General features: G+C 35.5%; 1 protein-coding gene across 1 annotated transcript; it reads right to left on the reverse strand.

Moving 5' to 3' along the window:
- Positions 1 to 243: 243 nt before the first annotated feature.
- Positions 244 to 588, reverse strand: LOC150101935 (uncharacterized). The gene has a single exon (XM_090399934.1). The coding sequence runs from the start codon at positions 586 to 588 to the stop codon at positions 244 to 246; it is 345 nt and encodes a 114-aa protein (XP_090256060.1).
- Positions 589 to 22,701: the final 22,113 nt, after the last annotated feature.

The raw sequence follows: 22,701 nt of genomic DNA on the forward strand, positions 1-22,701 counted from the left end.
GATGGTTGGATGGTTGGTTTTTTGTTTTGGATTATGGATCTGGCATGACTGAGCCATGTCCTCATTCTAGCGACTCCATCCTCGCACCTTCCCGTGAGCTCGGTACAACTGATAACGGGAGTCATCAGACCACTCGATTCTGGTCCACTCTGCCGGGGTCCAGTTTTGATGGTTCCTACACCAGGCGAGGCGCAATGATTGATGGCGGGCCTTCAACAGTGTTACACGATTAGAACTTCTGCTTCAGTAGTCCATGTCATGCAGGGTACACCGTACCATTCTCTCGTTAACACTGGTTGGATCCCCGACATTGAAACTGGATGTCATTTGTGTCGCTGTTGCCGTGCGATTGGTCTGTGCGAGCCTGGACAGTCTACGTCGATCCCGGTCATCAATGTCGTGTGGTCGGCCACCACTTGCTTGCTGGGTGCTGGTACTTCCGTTGATGATACTCTCACGGTAGACCCTTGGCACGGTTGTCCTCGAGAAGTCTAGCGTTCTTCCCAATTGGGGGATAGAATGACCCATCTGTGTTGCGTCGATTATATGTCCACGATCAAAGTCGCTAAGATCACTGCATTTAACCATGTTCATCAATTGCAATACAGTGCTCGGAATCCCTGATGTCTGCCTATTTACCGTCTGCGTTCGGTTTTAGGTACGTTTCACTCTGCGCGAGGGATACGTTTCACCTTCCCATCACCCCTATCTCTGATATTTTGTCCATTGAGTGTAGATTGTTGCGAAATTCTGCGTATTTGAACTTGCGTTCAGAAAGCTTTATTTAAATGTTGTAAGTCATCTTAAATATTTTAATGATTGTGAAATTGTATCAAAGGTTTTCAAGATATCTTTATAAAATATCGATTAATTTAGATATTCATATTTACCTGTAATTAATTTTAAATCTTTTTTAAAAATATTTTATTATAATTACTAATTTTTCTATGCATTTTTTTTTAATTTTTAGAATATATTCTATTCTTATACGTTTAACCTGAAAACTATTTCGAGAAATATCAAAGGAAACCCAAACATTTCCTGTTTAGTAATATACAAGAAATACTATGCACATATTACATTTGCATTCCGTTTATATTTTGCTGTTCGCAATAGGGTTCAGAAACGACCCATCAATAAAGGTTTTTTTTTTTTTTTTTTTTTTTTTAAATACCCGGAAAATGGATTGCGTTGTTTTAAAATATGTCCAGTGCGACGATTAGCAGTGTATCAGAGTCTATTCAGAGCATAATCAGTGTCAACAATGCCCTCTGGTTGAACAGATTTATTCATCGATCTTTCAAATTTCTACTTTAAAAGATCAGTTTCGAGTTTAATCTTCATTGCCCAAGGAAATGTTTTCCGAGGGCAATATAAATAAATTACACATCTTAATCAGTTGCACCTACAATTTTAAGCTTTTGTTTCTATTATCATGTATTCTTGTTTCTATAATTATATGTATTTCTCAGTTAGTTTCGTATTTTGTGTGAGTGTTATTAAATAGATGATTGGAAATCGGTTACAATACAGTTTCATTTCCATAATTTTGTTTATTACAGTACCATAATCCTGTTTTATTTATTCAGCATAATATCTCAAATGTTATAAATAAATAAATGCATTAAACATACTGCTTATTTGAAATCCGATCTCGAATAGGTTTTATTTTGGTAATTGAAAATGAGGAATGTATCATCACTTAATCAGAGTCTATTTGAAATTCGTTACATAAAATAATATGAATATATTTTACTTATGTATTATTTTGCAACGCATGGGTTTAAATCGAATTCAACTGAGAATAATCTTCGTAAACCTAAAAATATACAGTCGAAATAAAAATATTTCATTAACATCAAAAATATCTAAATTACCAAAAGTAAATTTAAAAAGCAAATAAAATGTATTAATTAAAAATAATTCATTTCCTGCACCTTTAATTGAAATGAATAAGTTTGTTTGTAAAGTGACACACACTAAATTCGCTTGCTGAATTGTTTCACTGAAATGTGAAATGAAATATCTCAGTTTAGAAGACACGCTTTTTTGAGTTGCTTTATTGCGATGGATGACGAATTTTAAAGGTGTTATTACTGACTTTACAAAGATGTTTATATTAATGAAATAAAATTTCTCTCAGAAAAGTTGAAGTTGAGAATTAAAGTGTTGTAGATGAAGCTAACTCTAGTCTTTTGCAAGTTTTATGAAATAAGAAAGAGTTGTGCAATGTTAGCGTCATTGAGAAAAGGATGAATTGGATTTATAGTCAATTATGTTATAGGTGGTTAGAGCCTCCTTAGTTCAGTTGATGCAAACGAAGCTTCTGGCAGTCTGATGAGTCTAGATTTGCCAATTCCTAGAGTAATGCTTCTGTTCCTGGAAAAATAAGTCATCTTTTCCTCTTAGAGAATACAGAGACAAATGTAAGAATGCTAAACACTGTGTAAAACTACCTAAACAAAAGTCATTGGAAGACTTTGGTAAGAAAATAAAAACTAAATATCAAGAGGGTAGCAAAATATTCTGGAGGCTGTTGAAAAAAAGCTCAGAAGTGAAGGAAGGAGTGCTGTAAAAGAAATTAGAGAAAAAAGCGACATGAAAACTGATGAAAAATTTATACTTGATGTATGGAGTAATTACTTCGAAAATTTACTAAATGAAATAAGCAGTGAAGATAGCACAGTAGTAAAAAACACTCAAAAGACATGCAATCAATAATATATAACCATACGTGAAGTAGAAAAAAACCATCAAAATTCTGTGATGTGGAAAGACAGCTGGAGTAGATCAATTATGGAGGTATAAGAATCTCGCAGTGTCTGCACTGGATAATTCAGAAGGGCTGAACAGAGGGACGAATTCCCGATGACTGGAGTAGAGCTCTCATAGTACCCATATATTAAAAGGGAAATAAAGCTGAATGTGAGAATTACAAAGGTATTTCCCTATCAGTGTTTCTGGTAAGATTTATTCAATTATACATGAGAAACAGTTGAGAAGGATTGTGAAAGGGAAGCTTGGTAAAGAATAAGCTGGATTCAGGCCAAATAGAGGCTTTGTTAGGATCAGATTTTCACTTTAAGACAAATAGTTGAGCAGTCGTGGGAATATGAAAAGGATCTGTACTTAAGTGTTGTAGATCAGGAACAGCTTCTCTCTAGGCATCCCCATTACAGGGTGCCAAGAGAGAGAGCCTGCTAAACGTGCTGTAGTTGTATTTTGTAAGTGAAGCATTATATCAAATACTTAGCTTTATTTGAGTTATAAGTCAGCAGTTAGAACTGAAAGAAGTACAGGAAGATGGTTTAATGTTAAACCTGGTGTCAGACAAGGATGTGTATTATCACCTCTGTTACTCATTATCTATATGGATTACATTATCAAGGAAGTGGTATTAAAACAGGTATCAAAATTGGAGATATCTCAGCTCTTTACTCTATGCAGATGATGTTATACCTCTAAATAAATCCGCTACACGTCTCCAAGACTCCTTGACTAAATTGAATAGCTGTTGTAATAGATTTGGTAGGAAGGTCAGCAATAAGAAGACAAAAACAAATGAAAATAGGCAGAAGCATTAAAAATATCAACTGCATTGTGAATGGAGAACTTATAGAACAAGTAAAATATTTCAGCTGCTTAGGCACGAGTTTTAGTGAAATTGGTAAATTAAATATTGAAATAGACAACAGAATCAACAAGGCTGGTATGGTAGGAAGACAACTGAATAAAGTTATATGGAATGAGAGAGAAATTAGTCAAAAAACTCAATTATCTGTATATACAAGCGTTCAAACCAATTTTACCTTACGAATCTGAGAGCTGGGTTAGACATAAAACACTTAACCAAAGGCTAGAGACCGCGGATATGAGTCTTGTGAAAGATTAGTGGCATGAACAGATGGTATCAATGGCAATATCATATTAAAAACGAGGATATTAAGAAGGTCCTTAATATTTCTGACATCGAGGAATGTTTTGACAGTGCTAATCTCAGGTGGTATGTTCACTTAAGCAGAATGGGAGAGGAAAGATTAGCAAAATAAATGTTCTTTACCAGGTTGGCAGGAAAAAGACCCAGAGGAAGACTGAGATATAGGTGAATTGATACAGTAAAAAAGTGCCTTAAAAGATAGAAATATAAGATCTGACGATGTGGGGACCTTGAAAAGTAATAGATTGATTTGGAGGAAAATTGTAGATAGGAAGTTAGTAATGATGTAAGTTTTCATGCAGTACTATAACATATCCTGTACACCCCTTGAGGATACACTGAATAGGAATTTGATGATGATAATGATGAAAATAAAAAACGATTTCCAGTATAGTTCTTTTCGGGTTTGCTGAAGAAAACCCCATCCGTTAAAAATGTTTTTAATGTTTTGCTTACGGGATAATATCATTCTGGAACCACTTTCGCGCAAGGACTAGTGCGGAAATTGATCTCAGAACAGAGTAGAAAATATCCGATAAAATATTTGTTTAGAATTCCTAATTTAATTCTGACGCTTTCCGTATGGTTCTAACCATGTTAATAAAACATGCGTATTTTAATATTGATAAGACGAATCCTCCATTCGTGAGGAGGAGGGAGATTGACAAGTCCTACTTATCTGATTTTTGGTACGCAGGACTTAAGTAACCTGCGTTTCCTCTAACTGTAAAAGATTAATGAAATGTCTGTAAATAATTCTATCCTGTCCGTCTGTGATGTTAATTGCGGTGCAATATAGGTACTATAAAGGTTTAATGACCGTTTCCTTCCCGTTGTTTGAAAGCGATATTCATCTCACTGCGTGAGAGTTGTCAGTTTTATTTAAGAACTCATTCTAGTATTAGAGGGAAAACATGGGGATTCAGCGGGATGCCTTACCGAACATTTTGTTCACGAGAAAAAGGTTCGGTTATTAGCCCATTTATGGCGATAGATGTTGTTGCACTATCGTGGATACTTTTAGTGCCCTTATTCAAGAGGGCACACCCACTGTAGGATATAATATAAGAAGTCATGTTCTACACTGTTGAACGCTTTTTCAAGTCCACTGACAAGAAAACGAGTGGGAGTTCCTTGCTCGTCAAGAGGCGATAAGATCTGTTATCAGAAATAGTCCCATCGACCTAACCGAAACTCCGTACACTTGAGTGCTGGTAAGCACGTTTCCTATACCGGTATCAAATGGTTACAGATCACTTTTTTCCTATAGTTTGTAATCTCTATTTGTCAAGGAAATGGTCGTTCAGCTACCCACACTGTTCACGTCGCTTCCCTTTTTAGGATAAAAATCGAGTACCCACTAACAAACCCAGCATGTACATGACTGGTTGATAAAGTGAATTAAAATTAAGACCAAAATAAGTAAAACGTAAATTCAGGCCGATAAAACTCAACAGCTAGCCAATCCAACCATTGAGTTTTCCTACGCTTTAGTTTTTTGTAAACCCGAGTAACCTCTTCTGGAATTGTAATTCTAACTTGAAGAGCGCTGAAGTGTTCAGGCATACTTGTTATGTTCCAGCATTGAAACCACAGTGTCACCGCGGCGTTACCGGAGTAGACAATGAAGAACAATGAATGAACAAAAGAATAAAATGAGTTACTCGAACCGTTTAAACTTCAAATTAAATACAATTAACAGTTGAATAAATAGCGATATTAACCTAGAAAGAGTAGTGATGCGAATGTTTCATAATAATATATTCTCTCAGAAAATAAGAAAAATTAAGTTTCATGTAGATGACTTCTCAGAGTTCTTTATTGAGCCGTTGGTTTAAAAATCACCATTACTCTGGTGGGATAATTTAACACCTACTGAGATACAGAGACAGAGAAGAGAGTTTCTATTCTAATCACACACGAGATGTTCAAGAACCTTTAGCACATCAGTGCCTTGTGTGAGGTGCAAATAAGGAGTGACACAGATCTGCAAATCTATTTATCTCTTTCTTAAAGAGCTGAAGGTTGAAGTAGTTGGAGATCACATCACTTTATGAAGATGGCTGTTCCAGGTGACTGAAGCAGTTGAGTTTGCAGTATACCGAAAAGGGATGTTGGATAACTGCAGCTTTTGTCTTAACAATTCCAGTAGCAAGTAACAATAATGGTTGTTACTTGGTACAAGTGGAAGCACCTTTAGAATAAGCAAATTGCTGAAACACTGCGTCTATGAGATAGAGATGAGATAGAGAAGTGAATCTTTAAGAAGGGGGATCATAAATGAATCTAATTACTCGCCTCAGGAATTTTAAGGGAAATTTTAGTGCACCATTCCAAACATGTGAACAGTACTCCAAACATGAATGCCTATGGGATTTCTATATAGTTAAGAGTTGGATGTAAAATAGCCTCTTCAATGAAAGAGTGCCTAATATCTTGGATGCTGAGTAATACACTGATGTGATGTGATTATGCTGAGAAAGATTGGAGGTAAACGTTAGTCCAAGCAAAGGGATAATGTCTTTTTGAGTGACTTATGTATTACTGAGGATAAGTGTGTTGCAATCTATTTTGCCCAGAAAACGCAAGATAGTGTTTAGTGAATTGTGTTTGTCATTGAATATTACAAGGATGTTTTCACGGCACTGAGGGAGTGTATCTAGATTAATGTTTGGCACACTGACTGTAGATGATCTTATAGCCTGGAATGTCAGAGTACTGCATTGTTTTTTACCAATTGACTATGATGATTGGAGAGTACCATCTATCGTCTGCGAAACTGCGGATAGGATTAGTGATTTTGACAGAGATGAACGTTGTAACCCATTTAGAGAGGATGTAGGTAGATCAAAGGAGGGCCATTTATTTAGAACACCTCGATGCCACACGCAATCTAAAACTTTGGACATCTAAAAGGTAACAGCACAAGTTTCACCAAAACGTCAGTGGTACGTGTCATTGGGGGGGGGGAGGGGATGATGTATCAGCTGCGAATCTCGAATGGTAGAATCCATAATGGTGGTAGCTGAATAATTCGTGGGTCTATAAGGAGTGATTTTGTTGGCTGTTGATGATGCTTTCCATTATTTTGGTTGAGGACAGAGGAGATGGCAATTGGTCGATAGTTTGATGGTAAACTTCCGTCTTCCTTTTCCAGAATAGGATGGATATAAGATTGCTGCCGTGCTTTATGATAAGTTTCAGATATGTATAATAAATTATAGAGACGATCAGAACCGAAGATAGCTGGGGAGCACATTGTTTGAGAATAATTAAAGCGATGCGATGAGGAAAAAAAGCCTTATCTGTAGTCAAAACAGTATAGATGATATACGGTGGTTGAATTCAGGTATGTATGGAGGTGATTTCCTTTGTCATCTATGCGGGAGTTCGAGGTAAAGACTGAAGCCAGGAAGTCAGCTTTATCTTTGGGTAAAGTGACAGTGGTTAGATCAGGATGAGACAGAGGTTGAAGTGTAGAAGTTACTTTAAACGGTCTTAGCAAGGGATCAGAAGGCACGACTTCCATTTGGACAGGAGGAGAAGTTTCTGCTGGTGGCCTTTATGAAATTTGATCTCGATCTACTGTTGATAATTTTGATGTTTCTAGCTTTGGCATAGGTTCAATATGAAGCTGGAGTTTTCGATCCTAGCGATGCGGTAAGCTCAATGTTTTTCTTTGAGTGTTTTGAGACATTTTCGGTTGAACCAGGGACTGGAGAGTGGTTGTGCATTATGGGTTGCATAGGGAATGAAGGTCAGAACCATTTCTGTGACGTTGGGGTCATGTGAGTGGATGAAATAATCAGACCGAGGGAAGTAGGGGTAAAAATTGTAGAGGTCATCAAAATTGTTTGTTAATCTGAGACAGACTAACACACTCTCACTTGAAAAGAAATTGAAGACGATATGGTGGGACTCGAACCCACCACAGTAGAAGCATTTTCAATACCGACTGAGGTTCGTAGACTTTCAGTTGTATTTTCCTTTTTAATAATTCCCAACCGCAAGAGCGCTACGCTCGCATCATCTGGAATTGGACCCTCTGAGCAGGTTTCTGAATTATGCAAAGCAGCCACAGTAAAACGTTTGCACTTCCATCCTTCAGCATTTCTATCTTTATTAATATCATCTACTTCAGCTGTATTTCCATATTTGTTGTCTCGATGGGTTTTTCAACATCAACTATTCTTATATATATTCATGAATTCGTGTAATATTTTCTACCACCGTTCTGTCACTTGTTATTTCAAATATGTAGAATGTCTTTCATTTTTTAATTTACATTTATGATCCTTGATTCCTTTTACAGTACACTCCCGTCCATTATAAGCTTTCATTCGTTTCAAGAATACTTTGTAATTGCGCGCAATTGAAAGATAATAAATAATATTGTTTTGATATATATATATTATTTTGTTTTGCCATATATATGTCAGTTTTGTTATATATGTTCTTGTAGAAGTTAATACAAAACAGAAGAGTATAGAAAAAAAGGCCTATCTACATGTATTAATGAAGTTCTGAATTTTCAATGTTTTTAGACAATTTCACCATGCACTTCCAGGGAAAAATCAATTTTAATGCTTCTTCATATATTTGGTTCTTGTTTTCAAGCTCTTCCTCTAAGAATATTTATATATTTGGGAAGATATTTTTTTTCTATGAAACCTACTAGACTTTGAGTTTGTTTCTAAAACTTTCCGAGAGATTTATTTCTTTTTAACATAAAACTAAGTTTTGTTCAGATTAACAGTGAACTCAAATCTCATTCCTGTTTCAAATCCCCCTCAATTTTCGTGTATCTTAAATGACTATTTTTGTATTAATTATGTGTTATTTTAATATGAATTTGAGAACATGATTCAACGTTTCACTATACACCCTCTTTGCACCACTGAATAGAGTGCAAGTTGAAGGGTACTGCATATCGTGGTTCTCCAAGGGAATTCCATGTTGTAAGCTTCCGTTCTCAATTTTTTTTTTCGGATTCGTGTTTAAGCGATGCCCTTACTATGCTTCAGCATGTCGGACGACGATTAGCTGATTTTACATATTATCCTTCGTATCCCCATACGAAGCAAGATATGTAAAATATGTAAATATTTTACATATATGTATAAAACATACAACTATAAATATATGAAAACATGTAAAAGATGAGGCTCACTTTTTAGTGAAAGTGAGCCTCATCTTCCTGTAATATCATCCACGGTTTGCAGCATCCACTCCACTCACGCAAAGAATGTTAAAACAATGTCAGCCGACTTTCAACTTTCTGCGGGCGCAAGTCCTGTGTCAGAGTTATCTTGAATGGGTAGAAATGTAGACTCTTTCGCAGAATTTTGCATAAGATTGCGTAAGACACATTCATTTGTCTTCATATAGCACGTGCACTGCATCAACCAATGGTGTTAATTATGGTCTGCTCCACAACTTCAGTAGCAACTTCATTTACTTGGTATGAAATGATTAACTTGTGACCTCTGCAAGGTCATGCTTCCAAAGATTCCGTTTCTTCAAAATAACTAATCATTCGTCTCAGCGCATGGAGGTTGTGGACCTCTTCGACATTTGTTTAGTTAACGAAATTCGCGGAGTGCATCAACAGTATCGTAACAGTTGTCCAGTGTAACGGGAAGTGTTCTTCACCCAATGCTAGATTCTGTTTTCACTTGGTGAGAAGACATTTTTACATATCTTCCAAAGGTACTATTTTAAGACGTTTATAGGAAACATCAGATACTTTGATTTTTCACACTAGGGAGTATGTAGTAGTAATTCCTGAGAGAATTTTGGTATTGGGATCCTAAATAATTCAGCCAATCTCCGCCGATTCCGTTGCACTGGCAGTCACTACTAACATCTGGGTCTCTCTCCTACTAGTCTACTAGTAGGAGAGATACCCAGGAATTTCTATTGGATAGCACACGTCAGAAAATAGTTCATCAAGTTTGTGATGATATCCTGATTTCAGCAATTTCATTTCACAGGGAGTCCGCTGTGAAACTGCTTGGAGGATCGCTTACGATCCTCCAAGCCAAATCCCGGTGAAAAAGCCTCTCCCGTGTGATTTAATATTTGTGAAGGGTATCTCTTCGTTCGTGACCCCAGATCAGGCGTATCAAAACCGAAAAATCAAAACGTTTCCAATATAGTTGTTTGGTTGGCTTATGTGAAGCACCCTGACCCGACCTGTTTAAAATCTTTTTAATGTTTTGCTTACGGGTTAATATCATTCGGGAACCACTTTCGCCTAAGGACCAGCATGAAAAGTGGTCCGAAAACAGAGTAGAAAACATCCGGTAAAATATTTGAATAGAATGCCTGGTTTAATGCTAATACTTTCTCTATTATTCTAACCGTGATAGTAAAATATGAGTATTTTAATATTGGTAAGACGAACCCTCGTTGCGTGGAGAGAAAAGTCCTGCTTATCTGATTTTTTGGTTCGCAGGGCTTAAGTAACCTGCGTTTCTTGTAACTTTCAAAGAAGTTAATGAAATATCTGTAAATAACTTTCAAAGAAGTTAATGAGCTGTTTGTAAATAATTCTATCCTGTACGTCTGTGATGGTAATTGTGTCACAATATTCTATAATGGTTTAATTGCATTATACCGTTATGGACCGTTGCATGATAGCCATATTCATCTCACTTCGTAAGAGTTGTCAGTTTTATATAATTAAGAAACGTTTCTAGAACTAGATGAAAAACATAAGGTAATTAACATTTATGTATAGTATAATCTCTCCTGCGGACTATTCTCTTACTTTCTCATATAAATTGTTACACTCGGAAACTTACGCATATTGATTGTTCATGCAGGAATAACAGTTGCGTGTGCAACCTATATTATGATATTAAGATGTTCGTTATCTGATTTTTCAGAATAAATTATTGTAAAATATATGAGGTGTTTTAGATAAAAAACCTTTTTTTAAGAATTTTTTCTTTTACTTAAAAATATCTTTTGATTATTTTATAGTATAATCCCTCCTGCGGACTATTTTCTTACTTTCTCATGTAGATTGTTACACTCGGAAACTTACGCATACTGATTGTTCATGGCGGAGTAACAGTTGCCTGTGCAACCTCTATTATGATATATTATATTATGATGTTCGTTATCTGATGGAATTTTTCATAATAAATTATTGTAAAATATATAAGGTGTTTTAGATGAAAAAACTTTTTTTAAGAATTTTTTCTTTTACTTAAAATTGGCTTTTGATTATTTTAAAGAAAATTAAAAATTATTTTTTGTTTATTATATTAATGAACATGCTGTAATTTTTAATATGGTACTTAAGAGTAATTTGCAGCAATGGCAATGTTTGTTGTGAAATCCCGTAAGTTACATCTGTTGATGGATTGTATACTCTTCTAGCCGGATGATTACTTTTAGTGAATAAAAAACCGCATTTTCCTATAGAAACGACTGTGACCTCCATAGGAAGCCGGATAACTCACTTTTGGCTCTTAAAAGTATTATAAAACTTCCTTCCTACGCTACATATTGTTCCAACTGAGCTCTTTCAACCTTATGACAGATGGTGCGACCCCGCAATGATACTTCACTCCAGCAGAATGAGGGAAATTTAACTCTTTAATATTCGGACCTAAACCATATAGAAACTCTCCGATACAGCAAAACAAGAGGTTATTCCATAGATTAATATGGATCTAATATTGAAAACGACCGTATCGTTTATTCCTATGACCAAATAATTATCTCCTCTGCGTGCATTTAATGTTTAATTATCATAATTTAATTTTAAATTTTAAATCAATGATGTTATTTGTATTTGACCTCTAATAGTTGATTCAATAGTTCATTTCTATATTTTTTTTATCTGAACACTGTCCTGTATACTGCTACTTTAATATCGTTTGGTTAATTTCTTTTTCATTCCGCATAAATATATCCAATTGGCTCCAAACTATATCAATTTGTTTTTCTGATATCTGTTTGCGTATTTGTTTGCCCTTCGCCAACAGTCTTGTCTAATTAGTTGAATTTTTAATGGTTCTACCCGTTTTTAATGAGAATGCGGTTTATGTTTTCCATATTCCTGCCTAACTGATGAGATCCTTACCGAATCTGTTGTACCACTTTATTTATTCAATTTAACTCAAATATATGCAAATAATTCAAATTATGTGAACAGTCATATGACTTGTACCGGATTCCTTTCAGCAAATGACTTCCTACATGAAACATGAATTTAATATCTGCAGGTTTGATATTAATTGCGTTAGTAAATAGATCATAATTTTACGTAACAGGAACGTATTGAAAGAACACATCATGGCACCTTGTTGTATACTTCAGTATCCATTAATCATCTTCATGGACATCCTTTTATTCTAAGAGATGAACTTACATATCAGATTTAGATGATCGATTGTCCTGTAACAGAATGTACCATTTGTACTGCTTAATTGTGGAGTGTTTTTCTTGGCATCTTGTAACACGCCTTTCTGAGATGATCAACGAAACTGAAATTAACCTAATTCTTATGTTCCCAGGATGGTTTTATATCCATGGAGTATTTATAAGAATATTTATATATTTCAGAGGATGGTTTTTTATGAACGATACTAGACTTTCAGTTTCTTCTTAAAACTTTCCCAGAGATTTCTTTTCTTTTTAAATTGAAAATAATTTTCATTCTACTTAAAAGTGAACTCAAATCTTATCCTATTTCAAATCCCCCTCTATTCCCGTGTATTCTACATGAATATTTTTTCCATTAATTGTGTGTATTTTATGATGAATTTGAGAACGTGATTCAACGTCCAACCGTATAAACGCCCTCTGAAGATAGCGCTGCATGTTTATTGGCTAATGTGGGAATGAATACTGCGGTCCTACCATGGAAATCCATGTTGTAAGCCTCGGTTATGAATGTTTTTGTTCAGAATTGTGTTTCAGTCGATGCCCGCAGCTACGCATTCAACGTGTCGCCCGACGATTGGCAGATTTACATCTTATCCTTCGTATGGAGATACGAATGATAACATGTAAATATTTTACATATTTACACATTTTATGAAATTGAACCTCATCTCCGTCAGAAAATCATCCAGGGCCACGCAGTGTCCAACCCCACTCTGGCAATGAAGGTCAAACCGATTGTAAGTTGACTTTAAAGTTCTGCAGGCGAAACTTCTGTGTCAGAGTTATCTTGATAGGGAAGAAATGTAGACTCTTTCTTAGAATTTTCCACACAGTAGTGTAAGGCACATCGATGTGGCTTCATGCAGCACGTGCACTGAAGCAACCGATGATGTTATCTATGGTCTGCTCCACAACGGCAGTAACAACTCATTCACTCGGTGTGGAATGATTAATTTCCGACCTCTACGAGGTCATGCTCCCAACGATCCGTTTTCTAAAAATAACTAATCATTCGTCTCAGAGGAAATGGAGATAGTCGATCTCGTCAACATGTGTTTAGTTAACAAAATTCGCGGAGTGCAGCAACAGCATTGTAACAATTGCCCACAGTAACGGTAAGAGTTCTTCACCCGATGATTGATTCTGTTTTCCGTCGGTGAGAAGTTGTTTTTACGTATCTTCCAATGCGGTATTTTATGAGAAATATCAGATAGTTTTAATCTTACTCACTGGGAAGGATGTTGCAGCACCTCCTGAGAGAATGGCGGCATTGGGATCCCAAATATTTTAGCCAATCTATGCCGAATGCGCTGAACTGGTGGATACTAGTAGTACAGATATCCTACAGTTTCAACTGCGTGGCACACGTCACAAAACGATTCTGAATCCACTTTCGCACACGGACCAGCAAGTTAAGTGGTCCGAAAATAGGTAGCAAATATCCGGTTAAATATTTGATTAGAATGCCTGATTGAATGCTGATGCTCTCCATATGGTTGTAACCGTGTTAGTAAGATATGAATATTTTAAGATTGTTAAGACAAACCCTCCTTGCGTGGGGTCCTGCGTAACCGATTTTCGGAACATAGGGCTTAGGTAACCAGCGTTTCATGTAACTACAAAATAAGTTAATGAAAACATTCTATCATGAACATATGTGATTTTGATTGTGCAGCCATATTTGTAGTACGCGTATAACGTGGTATAAAGGTTTAATGACCGTTGCTTTCCCGTTGTATGACAGCGGTATTCATCTCACTGAGTGAGAGTTGTCAATTTTATTTAAGAAAAGATTCCAGTACTAGAGGAAAGTGGGAGTTTCTTGCTTGTCAAGAGGCGAATATGATCTCATATTAGAAATATGTTGAGCCCCATTGACCTGCCGAAACTCCGTACACTTGAGTGGCGGAAAGCTTGTTTCGTATGCCCAGTACCAAATGGTTATGGATACTTTTTTGTCTATTTTGTAATCTGTATTGGTCAAGGAAATGGCCGTCCAACTAGAACAAGGTGTAAGAGGTTTTTTTTTTCCTTACGGATACTCGGGATAAAAACAATTTTCTTCAGTGTTTACGGGCTTTTCTTCCCATAAACTCAAGAAAATCGAACCGTAGAATCCAGATTATTTTACACAGTAACCTATCCTGTTAGGGTCAGGATCCAATAGATGGCGGCACTTGTTTCCGGTCTCTTATACGGTAAATGGACGTGGGCCAGCTATCTCTAATTGGCTGCCGGTGGATTTGAATTGCCATTCAGTCTCCAAAAGCTAAATCGGTTTAATGGCCTCGCTTTCTATATAAGGGAAGAAAATGGGTTAGGCTTATGAGAAATGAGAAAGAAGTTTGCGTTTTCTACCTTTTTGAACCGCACAGAACTCCAGAATTACATGAGGTCGATCTAAGGGTGTAGAAAACAAATTCATAAAGAAAGCTTAAGGGAAAAAATAAAAGGTGTATTAAATTTTCTAATTATAATCGTAAACCTATGCTATGTTTTTAATGTAAAGATATTTTCTATAGGATATAAAAAATGCTGTTTTGTTTTAAGATGAATTTGAGAACATGATTCAACGTCTCGCCGTATAACCACACACTCTTTCCACAATTGAAGATGCATGTTGATGAGTATTGCATATTGCGGTCCGCCCTTGGAAATTCGTGCTGTAAGGCTCGGTTCTGAATGATTTTGTTCGGATTCGTGTTTCAGTCGATGCCCGTAGCTACACATTCAAATGTCGGATGTCGATTGGCGGTGTTTACATATTATCCTTCGTACCCCACCCCATACGAAGGATAATATATAAATATGTAAATATTTTACATATATGAATAGAACTATAAACATATGAAAATACGTAAACGATTAAGCTCACTTTCTGGTGAAAGTGAACCTCATCTCTCCATGCGATCATACACCGAACGCAGAGTCCAACACCACCAGAGCAAGGAATATTAAAGCGAATGTCAGTCGATCCTCAAAGTTCTGCGGGCGTAACGTTTGTGTCAGAGTTATCTTGAATGGGTACAAATGTAAGATGGATCTTGCGTAGAATTTTCCACAGAGTTGTGTAAGACACATCCATGTGTCTTGATAACAGCACGTACACTGCAGCAACCAATGTTGTTATCTATGGTCTGATCCACGAAGGCAGTAGGAGCTTCAATCACTTGGTGAAAAATGACTAATTAGCGACCTCTACAAGGTCATGCTCACAACGATCCTGTTTCTTCAAAATGACTAATCATTCTTCTCCGAAAACCTGAAGATAGTGAACCTCGTCTACATTTGTTCAGGCGAAGAAATTCGCGAAGTGCATCAACAGCATTGTAACAATTGTCCAGAGTGACGGGTTGTAAGTGGCCTAAACCACTCACTAACTGTTCTTCACCCAATGGTAGATTCGATGACGGATTCTGCCATCCCTTGGAGAGCAGTTGTTTTTAGGTATCTTCCAAAGGAGATATTTTCAGATATTTATGAGAACCCTCAGATAGTTTTGATTTTTCCCTTTGGGGAGGATGTAGCAGCACCTGCTGAGAGAACGTTATCATTGGGATCCTAAATACATCGGTCAATAACCGCTGAATTCGTTGCAGTCCTACAGTACACTTCCCTCCATTTATAAGCTTTCATTCGTTTCAAGAATACTTTGTAATTGCGCGAAATTGAAAGATAATAAATAATATTGTCTTTTTATATTCTTGTAGAAGTTAATACAAAACACAAGTGTATACAAAAAAGACTATCTACATGTATTAATGAATTCTGATATTTCAATTTTTTTAAGAATTTCACCATGTACTTCAATTTTAATGTTTCTTCATATATTTCGTTCTGTTTTCGAACTCTTTCTCTAAGAATATCTATATATTTGATATGATATTTTTTTCTATGAAATCTACTAGACTTTGAGTTTGTTTTTAAAACTTTCCGAGAGATTTTTTTCTTTTTAACATGAAACTAATTTTTGTCCAGCTTAAAAGTAAACTCAAATCTCATTCCTGTTTCAAATCCCCCTCAATTTTCGTGTATCTTAAATGAGTATTTTTGTATTAATTATGTGTTATTTTAAGATGAATTTGAGAACATGATTCAACGTTTCACTATACACACTCTTTGCACGACTGAAATAGAGCGCATGCAGATGCGCAACTGAATATTGAGGTTATACTAGGGAAATCCATGTTGTAAGCCTCGGTTCTCAATTTTTTTTTTTCGAATTCATGTTTAAGCGATGCCTTTACTACTCTTCAACTTGTCGGACGACGATTAGCTGTTTTTACATATTATCCTTCGTATCCCCATACGAAACAAGATATGTAAAATATTTACATATTTTACATATATGTATACAATATAGAACTATAAATATATGAAAATATGTAAAAGATGAGGCTCACTTTCTAGTGAAAGTGAGCCTCATCTTCCCGTAATATCATTCGTGGTTTTAGCAACTTCATTCACTTGGTGTGAAATGATTAACTTGTGACCTCTGCAAGGTCATGCTCCCAACGATTCCGTTTCTTCAAAATAACTAGTCATTTGTCAGAGCGCATGGAGGTAGTGGACCTCGTCGACATTTGTTTAGTTAAAGAAATTCCCGAAGTCCATGAACAGTATTGTAAGAGTTGTCCAGTGTAACGGTAAGTGTTCTTCGCCCGATGGTAGATTCCATGGTAGATTCTTTTTTCACTTGGTGAGAAGACGTTTTTACGTATCTTCCACAGGTGCTATTTTAAGATGTTTATAAGAAATATCAGATACTTTGATTTTTCACATTCGGGAGTATGTAGCAGTTCTTCGTGAGAGAACTTTGGCATTGGGATCCTAAATAATTCAGCCAATCTCCGCCGATTCCGTTGCACTATCAGACACTACTAGCATCTGGATGTCTCTCCTACTAGTAGACTAGTAGGAGAGATACCCAGGAATTTCTATTGGATAGCACACGTATCAAAATAGGTCATCAAGTTTGTGATGATATCCTGATTTCACCATTTTCACAGCTGTGAAATTGCTTTGCGGATCGCTTACGATCTTCCATGCCAAATCCAGGTGAAAAAGCTTCCCCCCGTGTGATTTCATATTTTTGAAGGGTGTCTCTTCGTTCGTGACCCCAGATCAGGCGTATCAAAACCGAAAAATCAGAAGGTTTGCAATACAGTTGTTTGGTGGGCTTATGTGAAGCACTCTGATGCCACCTGTTCAAATTCTTTTTAATGTTTTGCTTACGGGTTAATATCATTCGAGAACCACGTTCGCCTAAGGACCAGCATGAAAAGTGGTCCGAAAACAGAGTAGAAAACATCCGGTAAAATATTTGAATAGAATGCCTAGTTTAATGCTAATACTTTCTCTATCATTCTAACCGTGATAGTAAAATATGAGTATTTTAATAGTGGTAAGACGAACCCTCCTTGAGTGGAGAGAGAGAGAGAGAGAGAGAGAGAGAGAGAGAGAAAAGTCCAGCTTATCTGATTTTTGGTTTGCAGGGCTTAAGTAACCTGCGTTTCTTGTAACTTTCAAAGAAGTTAATGAAATGTCTGTAAATAATTCTATCCTGTACGTCTGTGATGGTAATTGTGTTGCAATATTCCATAACGGTCTAATTGCATGATACCGTTATGGACCGTTGCATGATAACCATATTCATCTCACTTCATACGAGTTGTCAGTTTTATTTAAGAAACGTTTCTAGTACTAGAGGAAAAACACGAGGAAACTAGCATTTGAGTATAGTAAAATCCCTTTTGCGGACTATATTCTGTTACCTTCTCATGTAAATTGTTACATAAATTGTTACACTCGGAAATATATTCTGTACTTTCTTATATATTCTGTTACTTTCTTATATATTCTGTTACTTTCTTATGTAAATTGTTACACTCGGAAATATTCTGTTACTTTCTCATGTAAATTGTTACATAAATTGTTAGGAAATATTACACATTGTGCACGCTGGAATAACAGTTGCATGTGCTACCTATATTATTATGATGACTATGATCATTGATATCTGATGGAATTTTTCAGAATAAATTATTGCAAAAAACACGAGGTGTCTTAGAAGAAAACATTTTTTTAAGAATCTTTACTCTTACTTAAAATTAGCTTTTGATTATTTTAAAGGAAATTAAATATTATTTTTTGTTTATTATATTAATGAACGTGCTGCAATTTTTAATATGGTACTTAAGAGTAATTTGCAGCGATGGCAATGTTTGTTGTGAAATCCCGTAAGTTACATCTGTTGATGGCTTGTATACTCTTCTAGCCAGATGATTACTTTTAGTGAATAAAAAACCGCATTTTCCTATAGAAAGAACTGTGACCTCCATAGGAAGTTGGATAACTCACTTTTGGCTCTTAAAAGTCTTATAAAACTTCCTTCGTACGCTACGTATGGTTCCAACTGAGGTCTTTCAACCTTACGACAGATGGTGCGACCCCACAATGATACTTCACTCCAGCAGAATGAGGGAAATTTAACTCTTTAATATTCGGACCTAAACCATATAGAAACTCTCCGATACAGTAAAAAAAAAAGAGATTATTCCATAGATTAATATGGATCTAATATTGAAAACGACCGTATCGTTTATTCCTATGACCAAATAATTATCTCCTCTGGTGAATTTAATGTTTAATTATCATAATTTAATTTTAAATTGTTCGGAAATATTATTTTTGACTTTCGGTATTTCCTTCATTTTAAGAGATGTCACGTGACCCTTCCAGAATAATGGCATTATTCGAAGCGTTGTATGCTCTGGTAGTTTATTTTTATTTTTTATTTTTATCCAAATAATGTATCAAAAGTAAATTACTAAATAATTAGGATTCACTTGTCTGTTTCAGCTTGTATTCTGACAGCATGTTACTTTATACTGCTTAATTATTGACGCTACAAATGATCCGATTAAAATCAAAATTAAAATGTGATAAATTTATTTAGTTGGGAGAGAGAGAGAGAGAGAGAGAGAGAGAGAGAGAGAGAGAGAGAGAGAGAGAGAGAGAGAGTATTAAAATTTTACTTATGCAAGGTAGACCTTTTCACTTTTGCGAGGAATACAGAATTAAAAATTCTATTTTGGGCTCATTCTGAAAGTTCTTTGTTCTATGAATGAATATTCACAGAATGCAGAATTATACGTCAGTAATATTTAATATTACTTTACGTCATGCTCATTTATACACATGAAAAATATTCTTGAGAAAGCGATTTGCTTTCTCGTTCTTTTACAAAAGGCATAAAATATTAAATATTCACGGATATTAATTAAATAAGAAGAAATTATTTATGTTCAGGTATTCACATATTATACACACTATACATATACGTATGAAATTTAAAACTACAAATTCATAAAGAATATTTAAACGAAAAATGGAAAGGTTTCCTTAATTTCCTCAATAAAATTGTAAATAATTAGATTATTCTATTATTATAAAGAAATTTTCTAAATAATATTAAAGATACTAAACAATTTTATATGAAGATACTTTTTATATTATTCAGCGCGAATGTGAGGTCTCGTTTTTGCCACACTTGAAGTCTAGATGAATATTATTCTGATAAATTTTAACCGAGATTAATATTCAGATGGTCACTGGTTAGTATTATTTCTAGGGATTAGAGTATCTCCTTTTTTCTATCGCCAAACACCATTCAAATTAGGAGGCTATTTGTTCACAACTCCAATACCACAATATTTAAATATTTCCACCTTTTAAGGGAAATTATTTACAGAAACCCATCTAAAACGTTGTTGTCTCGTAGGTCTTTATTTGTCTGTCATTCGGCATTAACTAATTTACGAACCTTTTTTCTTGCATTCTGTTTAAAGTGACCAATGCAATTTAAATTGGCTCCGCTCAGAGATTCTTGAATGCCAACAATGTCAACTTCATTCGTGGTGTCATCACCATTTTAATACAGTTCGATCAATGATGTTATTTGTAATTGACCTCTTATAGTTGATTCAATAGTTCATTTCTATATTTTTTTTATCTGAACACTGTCCCGTGTACTGCTACTTTAATATCGTTTGGTTAATTTCTTTCTCATTTCACATAAATATATTCAATTGGCTCCAAACTATAACTAAATTAAATTAAATGAAATGTCTGTAAATACTTCTATCATGTACATATATATATGTTAATGTATATATGTTAATCGTTCAGCAATATTAGTAGTACGAGTATAATCTCGTATAAAAGTTTAATGACCGTTGCTTTCCCGTTGTATGACAGCAGTATTCATCTCACTGAGTGAGAGTTGTTAATTTTATTTAAGAAAGGTTTCTAATACTAGAGAAAAGATATTTGGACTCAACGGGGGTAGGGAAAGCTTTGCCGAACACTTTGCACACGGGATCGTGTTCGGATATTATATCATTTATGGCGATAAATTTTGTCGCTCTATCCTGGATACTTTTGATAAGTGCTGGTATTCAAGGAGGCACACCCACCTTGTCAAGAATATAATGTAAGAAGTTGTGCCGTACACTATCGAACGCTTTTTTCAAGTCCACTGACAAGAAAGCAAGTGGGAGTTTATTGCTTGTCACGAGGCGAATAAGATCTCTTAACAGAAATATGTTGCGTCCCATCGACCTGCGGAAACTCGGTACACTTGAGTGGTGGAAAGCACGTTTCGTATGCCCAGTACCAAATGGTTATGGATAACTTTTTGTACATTTTGTAATCTGTATTGGTCAAGGAAATGGTCGTTCAACTACCCACACTGTTCACTTAACTTCCCTTTTTAGGGATAGCAATCGGGTACCCACTAACAATCCCAGCAGGTACATGTCTGGTTGATGAAGTGTATTAAAATTGTCACCAAAATAGAGAAGATGAAGATTGAGACCGATTAAGCTCAACACCTAACCAATCCAGCCATGGACCTTACATGGACTTTAGTTCTTTGTAATGCCGAGTAACTGCTTCTGGAATTGTAGGTCTAACATGAAGGGCGCTGAAGTGTTCAGGCACATTTGTTATATTCTAGAGTGTTCACGTCACTGTCACCCCGGCTTTATCGGATTAGTCACTCACACAATGATTAAAAAAGATGCAGAATGTCTCCTGTAGGTCTAGAATGCTTGATCTTTAACTTATATATTTGCCGAATTGTTTTATCATTATCTGTTGCTATGCGCTGCCTCCTCCAGATGTCAGTTAGGTAGACATTATCGCAGCAGACTTGTGATGATGATGATGTGATCTACTATGCATTTCTAATCAACCCCCCTAGGGGCATAGACAGTGAGGAAGTGGCTGATTCTTCCTCCAAACTTCCAGTCTATGGAAACTAAACGTCCTGCATTATCTTTTTGCACATTGAAAACCCAGCGTAGAATAGACTGACGAACAAGGATTCTCATCACCCTTGTGCAGTGTTCTCCAAAACACTAGAAGCTTTGTAAAGGGAATATTGTGGAATATTTAACAGGTTTGTTAAAATGCATCTCCTGCAGGAAGCGAACAACACATTTGACAATTGCGATGAACGGATGCATCTTTAACACACAGAAAGAAACCGTAGGCGAGAATCTGATTGCCTTATACTGTAACTTCATTTATCTGTCCAATTCCCCATGTCATTTCTTGCAACAACTCTTGTTTATGCAATTAGTTACTGAATGACTAATTAAAATAAATAAGTCAATGAATACGATGCTGGTGAATGTTTTAGATGATGTTGACCAATGATTACTACAGTACTGCCAATTAAAATAATACTGATTTATCTATTTATGTAGTACTCATGTAGTAGAACTTAGAAACTAATATTTTTACGTTTATGTGTATTAATGCATTTCATTCCATTCAAAAGATAAAGTGATGTGTTTGAAGAAATCGTTCGCCTACTTTACTGTAAGATTTTTATCTTGGAGAGAGAGTGAACTAAAGTTTTACTTATGCAAGACAGTCTTCATCACTTTTGCGAAGAATGAATAATCGAAAATTCTCTTTTGGGCTTATTCTGAGAGTTCTTTGTTCTGTGAACGAATATTCGCAGAATATGAATTATACGTCAGGGATATTTAATTCGATTTTATAGTATGGCTCATTTATACACATAAGAAGGAGAAAGTGGTTTGCTTCACTTTCAAAAATGGTATGACAATTTCGCGGCAAGAATAGAAAGAATGGTAAGAAATTATGTAGAGCTACATTCTCATGCGAATACATGTGAATGTGAATATATGTGAACACATATGAAGCCAACAAACACATTTTGAAAGCTTAAGTGAAATACAGAAAGATCTCTTTAATTTTTTCATTATAATTATAAACATTTCTGCTATTTTTGAATAAAGACATTTTCTATTTCTTTAAAACAATTT

Source organism: Typopeltis vanoorti, chromosome 11, assembly GCF_054136105.1.
Source record: "Typopeltis vanoorti isolate ZY-2024b chromosome 11, IOZ_Tvanoo_1.0, whole genome shotgun sequence".
In the NCBI taxonomy this organism is placed as follows: domain Eukaryota; kingdom Metazoa; phylum Arthropoda; class Arachnida; order Uropygi; family Thelyphonidae; genus Typopeltis; species Typopeltis vanoorti.

Bases quoted from the DNA above. Each gene is read 5' to 3' on its own strand.
- LOC150101935 (XM_090399934.1), bottom strand. From the start codon at position 588: ATGGTTAAATGCAGTGATCTTAGCGACTTTGATCGTGGACATATAATC.